The 17,189-nt window shown below is 35.3% G+C and overlaps 4 protein-coding genes across 5 annotated transcripts; all 4 read right to left on the minus strand.

Annotated features, from left to right (window-relative positions):
* Positions 1–314: 314 nt before the first annotated feature.
* Positions 315–3,045, minus strand: LOC122400781 (pescadillo homolog). Its single transcript, XM_043402434.1, has 8 exons — positions 2,909–3,045; positions 2,570–2,803; positions 1,986–2,493; positions 1,761–1,900; positions 1,387–1,646; positions 1,130–1,317; positions 909–1,072; positions 315–825 (listed from the first exon to the last, which is right to left on the minus strand). Exons 1-8 carry the CDS (start codon positions 2,930–2,932, stop codon positions 562–564), a joined length of 1,782 nt encoding a protein of 593 aa, XP_043258369.1. The 5' UTR covers positions 2,933–3,045; the 3' UTR covers positions 315–561.
* A 155-nt stretch (positions 3,046–3,200) lies between these two features.
* On the minus strand, positions 3,201–6,280 carry LOC122400768 (protein pelota). Its single transcript, XM_043402402.1, has 10 exons — positions 6,026–6,280; positions 5,645–5,712; positions 5,477–5,569; positions 5,245–5,395; positions 5,061–5,174; positions 4,845–4,985; positions 4,012–4,234; positions 3,748–3,940; positions 3,437–3,543; positions 3,201–3,351 (listed from the first exon to the last, which is right to left on the minus strand). Exons 2-10 carry the CDS (start codon positions 5,683–5,685, stop codon positions 3,251–3,253), a joined length of 1,164 nt encoding a protein of 387 aa, XP_043258337.1. The 5' UTR covers positions 5,686–5,712; positions 6,026–6,280; the 3' UTR covers positions 3,201–3,250.
* Positions 6,281–6,627: 347 nt separating this feature from the next.
* LOC122400760 (DNA ligase 1) lies at positions 6,628–10,952 on the minus strand. 2 transcript variants are annotated; one of them, XM_043402389.1, is made up of 16 exons: positions 10,783–10,952; positions 10,611–10,667; positions 10,341–10,421; positions 10,121–10,203; positions 9,672–10,024; positions 9,355–9,601; positions 9,170–9,293; positions 8,926–9,098; positions 8,642–8,865; positions 8,442–8,570; positions 8,242–8,381; positions 7,967–8,168; positions 7,674–7,880; positions 7,385–7,601; positions 7,089–7,324; positions 6,628–7,002 (listed from the first exon to the last, which is right to left on the minus strand). In XM_043402389.1, exons 1-16 carry the CDS (start codon positions 10,800–10,802, stop codon positions 6,628–6,630), a joined length of 2,868 nt encoding a protein of 955 aa, XP_043258324.1. In that variant the 5' UTR covers positions 10,803–10,952. The 2 variants fall into 2 exon arrangements, with proteins under 2 accessions (XP_043258324.1, XP_043258323.1); XM_043402388.1 differs by having other exon boundaries at positions 10,341–10,424.
* A 259-nt stretch (positions 10,953–11,211) lies between these two features.
* LOC122400822 (ubiquitin-like modifier-activating enzyme 1) lies at positions 11,212–16,123 on the minus strand. The gene is made up of 2 exons (XM_043402495.1): positions 15,496–16,123; positions 11,212–15,127 (listed from the first exon to the last, which is right to left on the minus strand). Exons 1-2 carry the CDS (start codon positions 15,860–15,862, stop codon positions 12,345–12,347), a joined length of 3,150 nt encoding a protein of 1,049 aa, XP_043258430.1. The 5' UTR covers positions 15,863–16,123; the 3' UTR covers positions 11,212–12,344.
* Between the last annotated feature and the right edge of the window lie 1,066 nt (positions 16,124–17,189).

Raw genomic sequence — 17,189 nt, forward strand, 5'->3', positions numbered from 1 at the left:
GGAGAGTCTGTGAAACCTATCGCTCACTTTATAGGTTAATCGCCAAAAGCGTAATGAAGCAGACCTATCGATATATCGATCGAAAGTAGCACGCAGAGCCACATACGTGCGAACGATGGAAACTTTTGCATACCCCTAATAGATGTTAATGGCTGTTATATAAAAGTTTTGACTGACGCACTTACGAAGAACCGAAATGATGTAACTATTATAAATGGGAAAGGTTTGAATCAATGCTCCGGTTACGATTCTATAAAATCGATATTGTTGGGTTGAGTCATACGTAATTACCGTTTTCTCATGTGTACTTTGCTTTTCTTTTAACACGGTAATATTTGGCACTAAATGATCTTTATAACTTACTCGCTGATCCATGGGGTAATTCAGAAACTCGGAGGAAGAAGGTAACACAAATGTATCCACGCTATAGACTATCTTGCATCTAATCAACATAAAAGTACAAATTCATGATACTTAAGATTACTGTTGTGTACATACACATCAAAAACAAGTTTATTAAATATTATATTTATACGATAACTCTTTATTGTTATTTGTTTTTTATTTAGCAGATGTAGCTTTTCTTTGTTTGCGTTGCTCTTTGCGCTTTTGTTTCTCAGCAGCATCATGGAGACGCCTCTTCTTTCGGAGCAGCCGCATTTCTTTAGTTCTCTCCTCGCGACCTTTCATCATACTCCTGTACAAGTTTCGGTGTTTTTTCTTGATCATCCGTTCCCGAAGTCGATACTCCTGCCTCTCCTGACGATTCTTCTCCCATGGATCTTCTTTCGTCACCTGTCCACTTTTCACCTTCATTTCCTTTTTCTGCAATTAATAAACACACAGATGATAAATTAATATCGCGAGAACTTTCGTAACATTATATTTCACCGACGATAATAGCTAACCTTTTGCAACCGATCTTGTTGCTTCTCTTTGTCTATGTTTGACATCTCTTCGTCAGAATCTTCTTCTTCGCTCTTCACAGTTTCTTCGCCCACATTTTCTTCCACATTTTCGTCTCCTTCTTCATCAGCATTATCTTCTGATACTTCGTCGGATTCGCTTTCCGCTGATGAATAAAACAACGATTACTCTCCATTATAATATAATATACACGAAAACATACCATCCTTTAATTTAAATCCAGGGTCCAAGAGAGTACGTTGTTCTGGTGGAATGTATACTTGATCGTGTCGACTGATCGAGAATGGCGAAAGATGCGGCGGAAGTATACAGCCCATTAGATACTTTTCCACTGGCAACAATTCCCTAGCATTAACTGAATCAAAAACCCATTGTGGTTGTACATAATATCTGTAAGTGCGTAAAGCGATTAAAATGACTGGAAGTACCCATAAGTAAAACAAGGAAATCACGCATTACCTAGAAATATATTGTTTCGGCATCCTAGGTCTATCTACTATGTGATGAGTTATTGTTTCGTCGCTTTCGTCGAACGTTGCTCCGACATAGAGCAACTTATCCCAAGACACCTCCGCGCCAAAACAACGCAGAATAAAAACCAATGGTTCTCTTGGTACTTCTCTGTTTAAAAAAACCTTTAAGCCTTTGAACAGTGTTTTCAATTTTTTAATTTTTTCTGCTTCTATCCTGGCTTCTTCCAATTTTGTGGCGTCACCTTCCTAAAAAAATCCCATACATGTGAGTTTGCGGACTCCCAAATATCTGCAGCCTCCTTAAGGTTCGCCGACCACAATTAAATTCTAATAAATTATAATAATTTACTTCATAATTACATTTGAAAACTGATCCATCTGTAGCTCTTCATCTTCTGCATTCTGCATGGAAGGATCCAAACTATTTAATGGTACATTCAATGCACTTATTCTCTCAGACACGTATGTCTCCTCATCAACAAGCATCTTTTCATTATGTTCTATCCATAAAATATTAAATATTATACTAATGAATACATTGTTTTTGTAAAAACAAAAAAAAAATATAAAAAAAAATCAACTTACCACTAGTAGTAAATTTTGGTGGATAATATAAATTAAGTGTATGATAAAGTCTATAATTAACAAAGCCTAACAATACAATGTAGAATTCCACGAATATAGACATGATTTTAAAATCTACATCATCCTTTACTTGTGGTTCAAAACAAAAGTGATGAGGTACAATCCAAGTTATTGTTTGTCCTTTAATTTCAGCTTGATAATAATATCCTTTAATTGATACAAATACTTTGCGTAATGCCTTAGCATTAATCACAGCATGTAAAAACTCAACTGTCAATCTTCTACATAATAATGATTGATCTCTAGGTATACGATGAAGAGATGGAAATGTGCTAAACAAAAAACACAATGTCAAACAATCATCCAGATCTCTGAGAGCATCAATGAATGTTGGATAACGTTCTTTAACAATGTGATCTAATTTTAAAACAGGATGATTCCTTAAATGTCTCTTCATTTCTGAAAATTCTCTTAAAGCTTTCGCCCTAGCAACTTTCTTATTAAATATCTGAAAGTATGACATTTTGTTAGAAGTTTGAAAATTTTTATCACAACTTTTGCGACAATGGATCGATTCAATGTACCTTGTAGTCGCGTAATTTCCATATTATAGGTTCATGCAATAAAAATTGAATGTCTTTCTTGTGATATAGTGTTTTGATACCAGGCTCACCCTTCTGAGCTCTTTTACGGTTACGCGGTTCTCTTGGATATATACCTTTTAATATACATAATCGCCGAAAATCATTCAAGGAAAGCTGCAACTTTTTCAAAGCAGCTTTCCTTGACATAAACTGTGCTCCCTCTCCAACTTCATACTACAAATATAAAAATATTATGTCGACATTAACTTACGATACAAAATAACCTCAATTGTTTCAGCATTGTTATTTACAACAGAAATAGAAACCATTTTAACATACCTTTTTCTTCCCTATTACGACCATTCTTACTTGTGATTTTTAATACAATTAACCATTTAAAGACTATATTAACAAATTATAAATAAATTGTAGAAAGATTCCACGTGCTCCCCTGAAGAAAACTGTAAGTTTAGAACGTAGACTCAAGGATTCAGAAACATCGCATAGCGCCACCACGTGATGCTAAAATTAATCAAAATTATTCAGACCAAACAAAAAGTATGCATGTATGTAACGGGATATTTATAAAAAACAATCAGTATTTTTATTTTTAATATATTTTGATTGCGCACAGCACAAATTATATACAAAGTTATACGTTAGCACATTGTATTAACCTTTTTAATCATCTTCGTTTGAATCGCTTTCACCATCACTTTCATCTTCTAATTCTGGCATAGGAAAACGTAGAATAGCTGCTATGCCCGTAACTTGTTCTAATTCTAGGCACAACATAATTAAAAACGTTGTAAAAATGTTGAGTAATGCCAAAACTTAAGTTGTTAAACTAAAATACGCGAAACTTACGTTCGCCAGATACATGGAGACTCGAAAATATTTTCACGTCCCCGTTAGACTCTCTTACACTTTCGACTATCTCAACATATTCTTTTCTCAAAGCAATATCTTGACACCTGGATGTAGGGATTATTACGATAAATAAATAAGTAAAACTAAATTACAAAAATATATTATTTTAGTATTCATGACTTCTACGTGGATGCCGCGTCTAAGTTCAGCAAGTTTTGCTGATTGTTAGACACGGGATCCATCCGAAAGCCATGAATACTACTATTAACTCCGACCACGAAAGCTTTAAATCTTGATTATTTATTTACCTAAATAATTTGTCCGAGATAAGCAACGTTTCGACAGCTTGTGATTCGATAGCTTTATTAATATGCTTTTTTCCATAAAACGCTCTAGAAGGATCAGTTTGCAATATTGTATAAAATGCTTCCAAAGCTTTCACCTCGCCTGCTGCCTTCGTATCAGAGATTCGAGAGATGACAGCTGGTTCAGCCAGAACCTCTATTGTAAAAAATTACGAAAACATGTACCATTATATTTTCTTTACTTTCTTAAAACAAAAATTAATTTACCTTTTAACGAGTGTTTGAAACCGGAACTCGAATGGACAAGTAAGAATTTACCCTTATTTTCTAATATTACTTTGTTGTCTGTTTTAATGGCCTGTTGTATCATGTAATCCATATACTGATCTTTAACAAAACCAGGACTAGCAAGAATAATACATTTCACAATATCAAAATTGATGTGTCTCAAGATTCCTTGCATTATATTATCATAAAATCTTGCTAAACCCTAAAAATTATCTAATAAACTTCTATTTCGTATAAACACGATCAAAATTTATTTAACCCTTACCTGGTATTGTGGGATATTTTAACACCCTAACGATTACATTTATTTTATTCGTAGTTAACCCTTTGCACTCGGCTGCCCCTTCTGAAAAGATATCGCAAATCCAACAAACAACTCGAATGTCTTCTCTAAGGAGACACAAAGAAATTTTTGGTGACTATAAACGACAAAATTACGCAAATATAATATTTTTTAAAAATTATGTCGGCACCCACTGCCGCAGTTACTGCATTGCAAATCTGTGATTGTTTCAAACGTTATCACGCATTATAAAAATATAAGTTGTAAAAGTTTGATTTTTTTGTCAATAAATAAGTTCAGTAAGATTGTAAAGCAAATATCTGTTGCTGGTAACTGATCAGAGGAAAGTCTCAGAGTGCAAAGGGTTAATATTATGCTCTAGTATTTTGTATAATCAACTGCATAAAATAAAGACAATTATACGAGAAAGTTGTCACTTTTTATTTTTTAAGACTATATTTTAAGAGATTGTAATGTCTCACGATTCCAAATACGATACCGGTTAAAGGTTAAAATTAATAACTGAAACCTTTTCATGCTGTGAAACGTTTCCTTTCCTTTTTCTAGGAATAACTTGGTCTATTTTAGCACGTACTATTGTCATATTTGAAGTTATTAAACAAATATGCGCTATGCCTTCTTGCATCACCACAGCTGCAACATCTGCATTCTGAAGTAAAATATATAATTGCTCTATGAATGTGGTTTGTTGTTATTATTATTATTTTTATCATTACAATTATACCTGTGTAGGATCACATGCTGTATCAACTCTTTCCAAAGAAATAGAATCCCATTTAATTTTACTAATTGTAAATTTTCGATTTTGTTCTACATCCAATGTGTGATATGCTCCCATCTACAAAGAATTATGGTTGCATATGATGTGCACTCTTCATAAATTTTTTGGTAATTGTAAATTGAATTACCTTAACATGTTTATTTTCTTCTACATTTCTACCTTTCAGTCTTAAAACACATGCTTGTGTATCAAAATCAATGCCTTCCACAGATATAGTAAGGGTAGTCCTCACCCTATAATTATTAGAGCTACCAGTTGCAGATTCTGTTTGCACTTTCCTATAACAAATACAATCCAATATTAATCATTATGCTTTCTATCACTTGTTTCATAATAGTAAGCAACATTAACATTCATACCTAATAGTAGAGCAAGTAATAAGATCTCCTTCACTAATTAGATTATATGCATGCCACATATCTTCTGTATTTTCTGGGACAAGGGTCACACTCCTAATAATTTTTGTTCACATTGAATTTTAACAGTTCTTTGCTCTCAATATAATAGTTTATTACTAGTCTACTTACCCTTTTCTATCTTTATCAATATACTTTGATACAAGCTTCATTTTATACTATTTATTTTTATATTATATCTGAAAATGTAACACATTAAACGTACGTATAAGTATCGTACCAAGTTTAAACAAATTGTATTAACAAATACGAAGTGTATTAAAACTCTGAATTGGTGTTATTTCAATTTTGTAATAGACTTTCTCGTGATATTTTAAACTCATTTTAACGTATCAAAGAGTTAAAAAGAAACGAAGCACAAAACACAGAAAACATTTATCTAATAGTAATTACGAATCACATGGCATATTAAAATAAGAGCTGATTCATAGGTTAGGTTCGGATCAGTTCCGCTTAACGTTTCGTAACGTTTGAAGAATGTCACGTAATTACCTCAAGTATAATTGCACTGATTTGTATTTTAAAAAATCATACATTCCGTGTTTTACGCTTGATTGGAATGATGTAAAATAAATTGTGCCATATGTCAAACATGATACTTTTCCGCCGATCAACAGCCCCATTCATGGTTCGATTACCGAATTATCTCTAAATACAGGTTTACAGATGGCGTGTGAACGATATTCTACAAATTTAATACAACCAAAAATTCGTTACTTCGTTCCATTCGAGGGGAATACGGCATGCTAAACACATCCCCCTACTCTTTGACTAGATTCTAATTGCCCCACGTCCCACAGCTGGAAATATATAGCGTTCTTTAAGCTTTATAATAGGTTATGAATCAAATGCAAAAATGTTTAGTCTAGTCTAAAACACGCATATCTATAGTTTTTTAGTTTAAAAATATAATTAATATCATTATTTAATTTTACATTTTAATAAAAAATATTCTTTAAAACTGAATATTCATTCATATGACAATTTATAACTAATACAGACAATTTATCAAATGCAAAGTTTCCGAACATATAAATTTACATAATTTTATTTATAGTAACTTATAAAAAATTGTATCCTTTTTAGTGTTCAATCTAATAAAAATCTTCTTCTGCTGTATTTTTTGTTCCTGATGTTTGATTTTTGATCTGCTCTTGGCTTCTGTACATAGATGCTACTTGTTGCGCTGAAGTGGCTTCCTCGTTAGTTTTATCATCGCGAATGCGAACAAATCGTGGAAATCGCAAAGATATACCCTTTTCTGGGTCAACAATTCCACTGGCTGCCTTATGAACAGGCGAGACAGACAGGTCCGCGCATTTAACTTCCCAAACTTGAATAGGTTCGAACCAGTGATCGGGTTCTTGGGATGCGTCGTAACGATAGTATGTCTTAGTTTGAGGTATTTTATGTTCTTTAAGAAATTCAGTGTGTTTCTGAAGATCCTCTTCGCTAAATCCAGTACCAATCTAATCAAAGAAATAGAGGATAATACGATCGAGGAATTACACGCCTCTAATTGCTGTGAATTTATTGCGAAGTTAACGATATTCACCTTACAGATACTCTGATATTCTTCGTTCTCTTGATCATAACAAGCCAAAAGAAATCCTCCATAAGTTCCTGTTCTCTTTCCTTTTCCTACGTATCCACCAATAACCACTAAATCTAATGTGTCGCCTACACCATCCAAGTAATCTTTTTTGAGTTTTAACCAATTTCGAGATCGCTTAGCAATCTCGTATGTTGCATCCTGTTCCAAGGTCTTTACCATGAGACCCTCACAATTACCTGTTTAAATTTTATTATGTATATTTTGATACTTAATCACTTTTATATAAAGAATCTAACCTTTGACCGATTCGTCTAAGAAATCTTGTACTTCTTCCATGGTTGATGTATCTAAACTAGTTGCGAATTTCCATTCTCCTTCGATTTCTTGAAAGTTTTCTTTCAATAGCTCGCGACGTTTTATGAATGGTTGCTTCACTAACGATTCGTCATTTAAATACAGTAAATCAAACATAAATACACATACATGTACTTTAATATCTGCCTCATTTGCATCCTGTAATAAAAGAACGCATATAAAACTTCTGAATTAATTAACAATACGAACTCTATGTAAAGTTGATACTACTTTGCGTTTTCTTGTACTGAGTATTTGGAACGGAAGTATTTGCTTATTTTCATTATCCCATGCAACCGCTTCGCAGTCGAGTATACAACTTTTAATACTCTCCCCTCGTGTATTTTTGAATCGTCCTATAATATCAGGGTATTTACTAGTATTGTTCTCCTGGTTCCTACTGTAAATACTAATATCACCATTTTCAGCAAAATGAATCTGTAAAATATTTATTTATAATTAAACTTCACTCTATTTTTGACAGTATGTAATCACGATATTCTTATTGACTGAGGAAAATGAACCTGAGCTCTTTCTCCGTCGTACTTCCACTCGCAAGTAAATTTCAATCCTTCGAAACGCGTTAATACTTCTTGAACACCTTTCGTGGGATGTGCTAACATAGGTTTCATAGGTATACCAGGTGTGATTTTACATTTTTTCGGTAGCTCCTTAATTCCTTCTTTCAACAAAACTGGAACTATTTTATCGTAATTCGGGCACTCGCTAGAAAAATATGTCTCGTATTAAATATATTAAAATGTCAGTTCAAGTAATCGTAATAGAAGAAAACCATTACCAATATGTTGTTTTAAGAATAAGCGACGTCTCATCATACTTTTGCTTAAAGGAATCGCTCGACATACTTTTACTTGCATCTAAAACCTCTGGTGAAGAGCCCTGCTCTGGTGGAGTCATTGTACATGCCAATGCTAACGCCTAAAAATATTGATCGTCCATTAGATTTATTATAACTCTATATAGTATATGTGTACTTACTTGTAATACAGATTGTTCTGCTAGGCCGATTCGAAGCTTACCCGCTAAAGACCTGATTAAATATCTGGCTTCAGTGAAACGACACGCTACGAATAACGACTGAATTTTATCCAATTTCTTGGTTAAAGACTGTAAACAAAGATTACATTTACACATACGTGGAACTGCGACATATACGTCAATGTTAACAAGTGTCATACCGCAGAACCAGTCATTTGCGCTATCTCCTTCAATTTAGAGTACACATTAGATACTGTTAGTGGAGGTGGTTGAAACATTGTTCTTTGATTAGAACGACTACCCTCTGCCACAATACCTAAGTCCCCAACTTGCTGTACATCTACTTTTATTTGAGCTAATGTTCTACCAGTACATTGTGCAATAGCTTTCATAAGATTTGTCTCTGCTACACCCAATTCAATTCCTGGAACAGTTTTGCGTACATAAATCTTTTCCGGACAAATACATTTTTATACGCGTTTACCTTCGTAAGCGGGTGCTAGCTGATTGAGACACAAATATATACTTGGAAGTAAATCATTTGGACTTAAAACTATGACAGAACGGAAGTACTTCGATAAAATTTCTATTATCTTCAATCGCGCACTTGTTTCTTCGATCAATTCCAATGTACGTGTTAGCGCGATGTATGGTACTCTATTAAAAAAGGTTATAAAATAATATGTTCATACGATAAATAAATTATTAAAGAAAGATATAAAACATACTTTTCTCCCTGTTTCCAAAATGCATCATTTATTGGATGATATTTTGAGGCACTAGGATTATAGGAATGACTTCCAGGTTTCTTCTTCTCCCCATCATTTTTTATATTTTCTGTTTGTTTTGGTGCTAAAAAATATATATTACATTAAATATGTCGTTTCTTTAATATAAATAATTAAATATTTACCAAAGAAATTATGCATCTTTTTAATAGGCTTCTCTTTTTTGTCTTCTTTTTTTTCATCTTCTTTTTTTTCATCTTCTTCTTTTTCATCTTCTTCTTGTTCATCTTCTTCATTGTTTTCAGTATGGTCTTCAATTTTCTTATCAGATTCTTTTTCCTCATTTAAAACTTCTTCGTCGGATTCGTTTTTTTCGTTAACCAAACTGCTTTTTTTTCCATTGAGATCTAATTTTTTTGGACTATCTGGCATCTAATAATTGATGTAGTTAAATGTTAAATTACATTTACATTTGAAAAAATTGTACAATGAATGAACATACTTTCACTGGCAAATGACCATCTTCATCGCTGGAGTCATCAATGGGTGCTATTATTCTTGATCTTTTAACAATTTTCTTAGTAGCTTTTTTTGAACTTGTTTTAATATCAGACTTATCAGAAGATTTCGGAAATTCAGAATTAGGAGAGCTAGACTGATTCTCATTTCCTAAATCTGAATCATTCTCTATTTGAGCCTCATCAGGTGTCTCACTTTTTGTAATATTTTTCTTTTCAGTACTTTTTGATCTATCAGTCTTTTTCTTTTTTTTAGTACCACTACTTGGAGTTTTTGCTTTTCTTTTTTCATTTTGCTTAGATACTTCAGGTGACAATTTGATTTTAGGTGTTTTTCCTTAAATATTTGGGCAATATTAAAAGTATGTCACATGTAACTTATTTTCAATGAACTATTAATTGTGAAAATGATGCAAGTCATTTAACTGTTTACCATTTTTCTTTGACCGCGAAGGAGTCTTTGATGTGGTATTTCTCTTTGAAAGTTTATTTTCTGATTTCTTTGTGGAAGGAGGACTGCAACAAAATTATCATGAAGAAATGTGTACTATCAAAATAATATATAGAGCCATTATTCAAAATACTGATACCCATTCTGGAATCAATCATGTACATAGTATATTTTTGTAAATATTTATTTCAATTCCACTTACCTCGATTCGCTGTTCTCCGTGCTATCTTCCCTTTTTCGTTTAACACTCCCGGGACTGTCATGTTCATTGTCAATAACTTTGCTGCTAGTATGTATCCAATTAAAAACATTGTTTACTGTCAGACGCGAAACATTGTTCGATCGTGATACTTTATTCATACATACAATATACCAAAAACACTTAGAGCATACAGTTACCCGTGCACATGCCACAAGTTTGAACATAATTGCAGAATCTGATGAAACAACAAAGACTTAAATTATAACATACCTTGAATTACTTGCATCGCTGCTATCTTTCTTCGTAGTCGCTTTCGTGAAGAACGATCTATGATTAATTCAAAAAGAAATGAAAAACATATCAAAGAATTTGTATACCTATTAATTCGATACAATGCAAAGTTAACAAAAATTTAATTTCAATTTTTCGTCGTTTTACTTACGTTATGCTACGCTGTGCCATTTTCGCGCCGTTTCTAACCTTAGCATCGCACTGAACATCGTCTTTTCCCGCGTATTTCCTCCAACATAATCGCAGACATATTGAAATTTAAAATTTTAACGTACGCAACAATTTATTAACGTGCAAAATGAACAAATTTAAATATATAGATCTGAAAGTTATTCATTTTTATTACGCAAGTTTGGTTTTGTTTGGCAAGAATTTCATTGGGAAACATTGGAAAGTTGGCATTATTCTTTACAATGACAAACACAGCAAGTTTCTTGTAATTTAATATTAAATAAAAAATTGAACGATACAATTGGTCCATAATTAGAACGTAACTTAATCGTATTTTTGTAGTAGTTCGTGGACATTAAAATTTTTTTTAAATCAAATAAACGGAAAGGTCAGGTAACAAAAAACAATTATCGTATTTTTTGTTACTATATTTCTCATGTCTCTTGAAATCCAAACACATCTATTTATTATCTATTGATAAAATAATACAATAAATATCCGCATTATCCTAAAATTAACAAAATATCTTCCTTTTTTTTATTTTTTATTCCTTGGTCTAAAGTGTGCAACTCTTTTTTCGAAGCTTTTTCAAAATCGTGTTCTTACAAATTTAAATGCAGTATTCTTTGTAACAACAACCAGCCTTAGCCAATAGATCATTCGGTGTTCGAAAAATAAAGCGGACAAATTAAATTTATTGATAACGTATCGATTATATAAAGTCTTAAAGTATCAAGTCTGACAACAAGAGGCAAAAATGGAGTGAAAAAATTCGTGATTTTTTTTGTCTCTTTTGCTTACACGCGCCTGACAATACAAAGTAACTGTAAATAGAAAAAAAAAACGAAAATTCGACGGAGGCAAGATATATTTGCGCTCATTATTTTCACGTTTATCTATGGTCTATATTAACTGTGCTAGCGTTATTCGTCTAAGGATCATTGAGTTATCATCCAGTAATTTACATTCGATTCTATACATAAAGTTGTGAAGGGTGAGCCCTAAGAAAATTCTTACCATGACAATTCCCTTATGATCCAACATGGACTTAAATTCTTTAGTAGCTTTATTATCTTATTTTCTTTTTTTTTCATCTCAGAAACAGTATAGCGCAGATTCACTTGTACAAATTTTTACCCGCTTATCTTTTTATCGACAGTTTGAATTATTTAATATTATTTCTTTTTTTTTTATTCGAGAAACATAGCTGGCCGGGAGGCAAAAGAAACATATTAGCAACGAATTTATGAGTATCAAACGAATTAAAGGATCACAGGGGTGATAACAAAGAAACAGTTAATAGCTTTAAAATTGATTTTCAGCAAAAGGGAGATCATAGTAAGATAAACTCAGTGGATCCCGCGCTCGCTTCCTATAAATGCTACAAAGCATTGGCGATAGAAATGAATCTTTACTTTGAGAGCCTTATATAGACAAAGATTAATATTCTCCTGTACCATATTGTAAAATAGAAATTTGTAGAAATTACTACGGCTAAGTCAGTTAAGTAGACATGTCTTTATCCAGTGATTCCAACAAGCTTCAGGGCAAGGTGTAACGAACATATGGGACTTCCACGTCGTTACCATCAGAATCATTACAGCAGAGTTCGAATACCAATGCGCGTACATGGGGTTCTAGCTTCTTCTTTGATACCTTTTTCACTACCTCCGACATCAGAAGGCCCATGCGTTCCTGGCATTTAGGTTTAGCCATGAAGAACGAATAAAGCATACAGACACCCTGCGACAACATAGTGACCTCCAGATTGTGATGTTCTTTGAAGTAATCTAAAAATTCTTTGAGCGTTAGTTCTCCCTTTACTTCGAACCGGTCCCACAGAGTCCATTCTGTGTCGTAGTATTTCAGTTTTGGCGCAGCAATAGGTTCGGAAAACCCAAAGAATGGTAGAGCCAGATTGACAAATCCATTCTTGTAGATAGCCAAATCTCTGACGCCACGAGTTAACTTGATCAATTCGAGACATACCAGACCAGCCACTACCGAAGTGGTGGTAGCGATTGCTGGTATGATTTTACCAGCGATGAGTTTACTCTTATGCCTATCGGCAGGTGGAATTTTATAGTTAGTAGCACGGAGATTTGAGGCAGCCACGATAAAGTCTATGTGGAAATTAGTATCGTCATCCTTCTCGAATTCTTGCGGATGAATTACTAGACCATTAAGTTCCTCAACCTTTGGCAGTTCTTCTTGTAATTGATTAAGTCTCTCATGGTCGATATTTCCGCTGCCATTGGATACTTGAACCTGTGAGTCCGTCTCGGCGATCTTCACTCCAGACTTCGGCGTAAATTCTGGTACTTTCACGGTAGCCGCGATCCTAGCGATTTCTTCCCGGTTTCTATTTATAGGAATACTGTAGACTTTTGCTTTCAAGTTAGCAGCAGCTACAATATAATCTAAATGCAATGGATCGTTAACGTTGAATGTGAGCGGATCGGGACACCGTTTAGGACCAGACCAGAATGGTTGGCCACTGGATGTTACTTGATCAGGAGGAAAGTTGAATAGAAGTTGTCTAATCTGATTGCTATATTGTTCTTGCCAATGGCAACGAGCCCATGCGATACAATCTGCGAAAGTTTTTGGTCTTTCATCGATCAATGCCGTTTTAACAAATTCTAATACTTCTAGAGGTTGTACCCCAGGCAGTTTTAGCGTTCTGTCTACAAATTGTGGATCAGATATATATTGAGCGGCATTTTCCGCAGCCTGACGGAATAAACCTTCGAAATTATCTCTAGCCCATTGTAGAGTATGTTCTATGGCATTGGGGAAATTTTTTAATGTGCAAATTGGTATACTCTTTTCCGGTGGATCTTGAGAGGAGCTATAAGATTCAGTTAAGAATGGAACAACAACTTGAGTATTGCCTTTTGTACCTAAGGTACCAGACTCTAAAAGAGGTTTTCTATAGTATACGCAACGGCGGTCCATATAAATACGAGCATTAACGTTATCTAGAGCATTTGCAACTCCATCTAGAACCTCAAAGAAGTCATCGTTGTATATCTTTTCCGTTTCTGGACAAACTCTATTTTCATGAGCAATTACTTTCATATCTGGATTCATGCCTCTTATAACTCTAGCTGCTGTTGACGATTTAGATTGTTGGACATCGGATGGTCTGAATAGAAATTGTCTATTCAAATTAGATTTTTCAATTAAATCCATGTCAGTGATTGTGACACTACCATTCTGAGCACCAACACCTAACATTGCAAAGTTTTTGAGCAATTCGCAACCAATGGCTCCTGCTCCTACAACAAAATATTTTAAGCCTCCAATCTTTGACTGAAATTTACGACCGAAAACGGCGACTTGTGAATCGTAACGTGATCCGGTGGGGGCGCAATCTTCTTCTGTGAGTTCAGAACGATCTACGGGCAAACATTCAATAGCATCAAAATACAACCACTGATATATAGGATGGAATTTCCCAGAACAGGCCTTCATAACTTCTTGAGCTACGATTCCACCAATAGTAGCATTCATTGGATTCAAATTACCAGAAGATATCTTTGCAAATATTTCAAGCAATTCTACATTAATCTCAATTTCACTGCCTGTTTCTTCTTTCATTGCTTTAGCAAGAGACAAAAATTCATTTGCATCTTCTTGATTCCATGGTTTGGGTAGTTTCCCTTTTGTTTCTACGTAACGGTGCAACACTGAAAAAGCAAAATGCATCTGCTCCGGATAGTTTAATTTTCCGAAATCTGTGATTTGAAACTTGGAATCCTTTAAAGCCTCTGTCAAAGAAGAAAAACGTAGGGTCTTTGGCATCTTCACTTCTGTTACTATGCCACCGCGTATGTATTCAGAATATTTAGATGTATCTCCAATACTGAAAGTATATGGGCCAAGAACTTTAATTTTTATTGGTTCACAACCATTTAACTCTGTCATCCCTTGTACTTCAGAAAATGTGACGTAGTCACCATCTTCCATGCCGTGACGTGTGTCATCCAAACATGTGACAACACCTTCAATATCTTGAGAGATACTGGCAACCATTGCACTTACAGGTGGTTCACCATTGGTATCAACTACTGCAAATGATTCCCCAAAGTCACAGAACACTTGAGAGAAAAGACCTCTGGTATCTGCTATAATAAGTGCTATGTCATTTGCATGAGTAATTTCAGAGATGCGTAATTGCTCTTTTAATGGGGTTTCAGTCAGAACAACAACCTTGAACTTCTTGATGTAAGAATCTGTTAAAGGTCCAGAATAATGGCGGGTAGGGACATAATTATTGAGCTCGGACAAGCGCTGACAACAAGCAGCAGCTCTGTTTTTATCTGAAAATAAAACAATAAAAAATGCAGTTGTGCTCCATTTAACCATACGATGATTAAATACTATCAAAGACTGTAATTATTCAGATCTTCGTTTAAGGATAAAACAAAACTACGGTTGGTATGCAAGTGTGCTATGCAGAGTGTTAGTTGCAACAGTTTCGTATTTGTATTTACATTTACCAAGGGTCGCGTGTACATAATATTTGAAAACAATATTTTCTAACATCAATCGGCGCAACGATCGATTATATCATCGAAGTATCCTAATCGATCGGGGCCATTGAAATCCTGACGTCAACTCGAGAGAAAAAACTGTGGCCGTTAAAGGCGCTCACGTGTGTCCGTAATTCGCAGTTCCGGATGCTCACCTATGTCTGCTTCTTTGAGATAGAACTGCGAACCAAGGTCCGAGATCTGGCATAGCGCGTCATCGTGTAAGGTAACGGATTTGACGCCGCCGAGGATGACGTTCTTGGCGATTTCAACGCCGAGACCACCGAGACCGGATATCAGAACATCTGATGATGCCATGCGACGCATAGCGTCATGGCCGAGGACATAAAGCTGCCTGGAGTAAAGACCCTCATCGATTTCGGCGGGAGCCCGGGACGTCGAGCCATTTTTCGCCATGTCTGCGATCGTCGTCGAGTCGTCGCCTCCTCCCGTAGTGGCAGCAACGCGTCGCTTCTTGGCTGGGGGGTCAACGGAGCTCTCCACCACCTCAGCACTAGACATCGGACTTCACGGGGCGCCGTATTATGTCCGTCGATTGTTTTTTTCAACCCGGCCGACTGCACTTTAATAAAGCCCGTAAACTTCACCGCACGCCACACCGACCTTGCCACACGCGCCCGCTCTCTCTTTCTCACCGCACCTCTCTCCTCTTCGTCGCTTCCAGTCTACCCTTTCTAGACTGAGACCGCACTCTACCACGATACCACTGTCCATCCAAGAATGATTCTCGTTCTTTCATCCGCTCTGTTGCTGCTCTCTCGCAGTCGCACCAGCAGCGATCGTAGGTGTCGTCGATGCTTTCCCGATAAAGTGGGGATGAGGATTTGCACGCTCGGTAAAACAGCGAAACCGCCTTCTACGAACACCGAAGGTGTACCTTTTTCTCTCACGGGGAAACAAGTTCCACCTTTCGATATTCACGAAGTAGTACGTCATAGGGGATCGGGACAAAGTCACGAACCGATCATTTCTACGATTAAATTTTGTTGGTTGCCGTTTCTTTGTTTTCGCCTTTCAGTATCATCGGTTAGAGTTACACTGTGAATTTTGCGTTTGAACGTTGCACGTTGATTGGTTCGCGAAACAAGCGAATGGAGCAGTACGGTTGACGAATAGATAAAAACGATTGGTTATTCGACGTTTGTACCGATTGTGATTCCGATGACTCGAACCAATGCGTATTAGTAATTTGATTCTGATGTTTTAGCCAGCAGATGTTCTACCTTACATGGACGCCCTCTGCAGTACGCGTTACTCCATGAGCATCGTGGTCTAATCTATCAGTTTCTATGTTTCTGCTTATCTGACGTGGCAAGATACTTATCTAATAAATTATGCACGCGACGCCGGCAAATTATTGGCACGCAATTGCAGAATCGTTCGAGTTGTGTCGATAACGAGCACAATGGGTCACGTTGTCTTTTTATAGAGTTTTCTTATCGAAACATACACGAGAGACAATGTTTTGTACGTTCTTCTTTGTTTGAATGCTTTCTTTTCTATTGGATAGATTATCTCCAACGACGTCCAGTAACGAACTCAAGACTTTCAAAGTAATTAAGATAGGAACCAAGAAATTTCTTTTATTTTTTTTTAGTGGAAGTTTAACGTAGTATCGACATCTAGATCATTAGCGACGAAGCATTTTATATTGAACGTTTAGATTTTGTGCAGGAGATTTGTATCTGTTACGTATTTAATGGTGTTCTTTGTATGCCTGAAGTGAGGACATTGTTTGAGTTGATTCTATGTTTTCATCTTTGTGCTTGAATTTTCTGTATTCTTATAGGAGGTGTTGGATTGTTATTTGTTTGCAACAGATGATGCA

This window comes from Colletes gigas, unplaced genomic scaffold (genome assembly GCF_013123115.1).
Source record: "Colletes gigas isolate AHSC1104 unplaced genomic scaffold, ASM1312311v1 Colletes_gigas_Sc00020, whole genome shotgun sequence".
NCBI classification, from domain to species: Eukaryota; Metazoa; Arthropoda; class Insecta; order Hymenoptera; family Colletidae; genus Colletes; species Colletes gigas.

Excerpts from the sequence above, each read along its gene's own strand:
- LOC122400781 (XM_043402434.1), bottom strand. The coding sequence starts at position 2,932 with ATGGTCGTAATAGGGAAGAAAAAG. Across the intron at positions 1,318-1,386 it reads CCGAAACAATATATTTCTAG|ATATTATGTACAACCACAAT; the intron begins GTAATGCGTGAT and ends ACGCACTTACAG. Across the intron at positions 1,073-1,129 it reads TGGATTTAAATTAAAGGATG|CGGAAAGCGAATCCGACGAA; the intron begins GTATGTTTTCGT and ends TTTATTCATCAG.
- LOC122400768 (XM_043402402.1), bottom strand. The coding sequence starts at position 5,685 with ATGAAGCTTGTATCAAAGTATATTGATAAAGATAGAAAAGG. Across the intron at positions 5,175-5,244 it reads AAGAAAATAAACATGTTAAG|ATGGGAGCATATCACACATT; the intron begins GTAATTCAATTT and ends AATTCTTTGTAG. Across the intron at positions 3,941-4,011 it reads TTTCAAACACTCGTTAAAAG|AGGTTCTGGCTGAACCAGCT; the intron begins GTAAATTAATTT and ends TTTTTACAATAG.
- LOC122400760 (XM_043402388.1), bottom strand. The coding sequence starts at position 10,802 with ATGGCACAGCGTAGCATAAC. Across the intron at positions 9,099-9,169 it reads TTTTGGAAACAGGGAGAAAA|AGTACCATACATCGCGCTAA; the intron begins GTATGTTTTATA and ends CTTTTTTAATAG. Across the intron at positions 8,571-8,641 it reads CGCAAATGACTGGTTCTGCG|TCTTTAACCAAGAAATTGGA; the intron begins GTATGACACTTG and ends CTTTGTTTACAG.
- LOC122400822 (XM_043402495.1), bottom strand. The coding sequence starts at position 15,862 with ATGTCTAGTGCTGAGGTGGTGGAGAGCTCCGTTGACCCCCCAGCCAAG. Across the intron at positions 15,128-15,495 it reads TCTCAAAGAAGCAGACATAG|ATAAAAACAGAGCTGCTGCT; the intron begins GTGAGCATCCGG and ends TTTTATTTTCAG.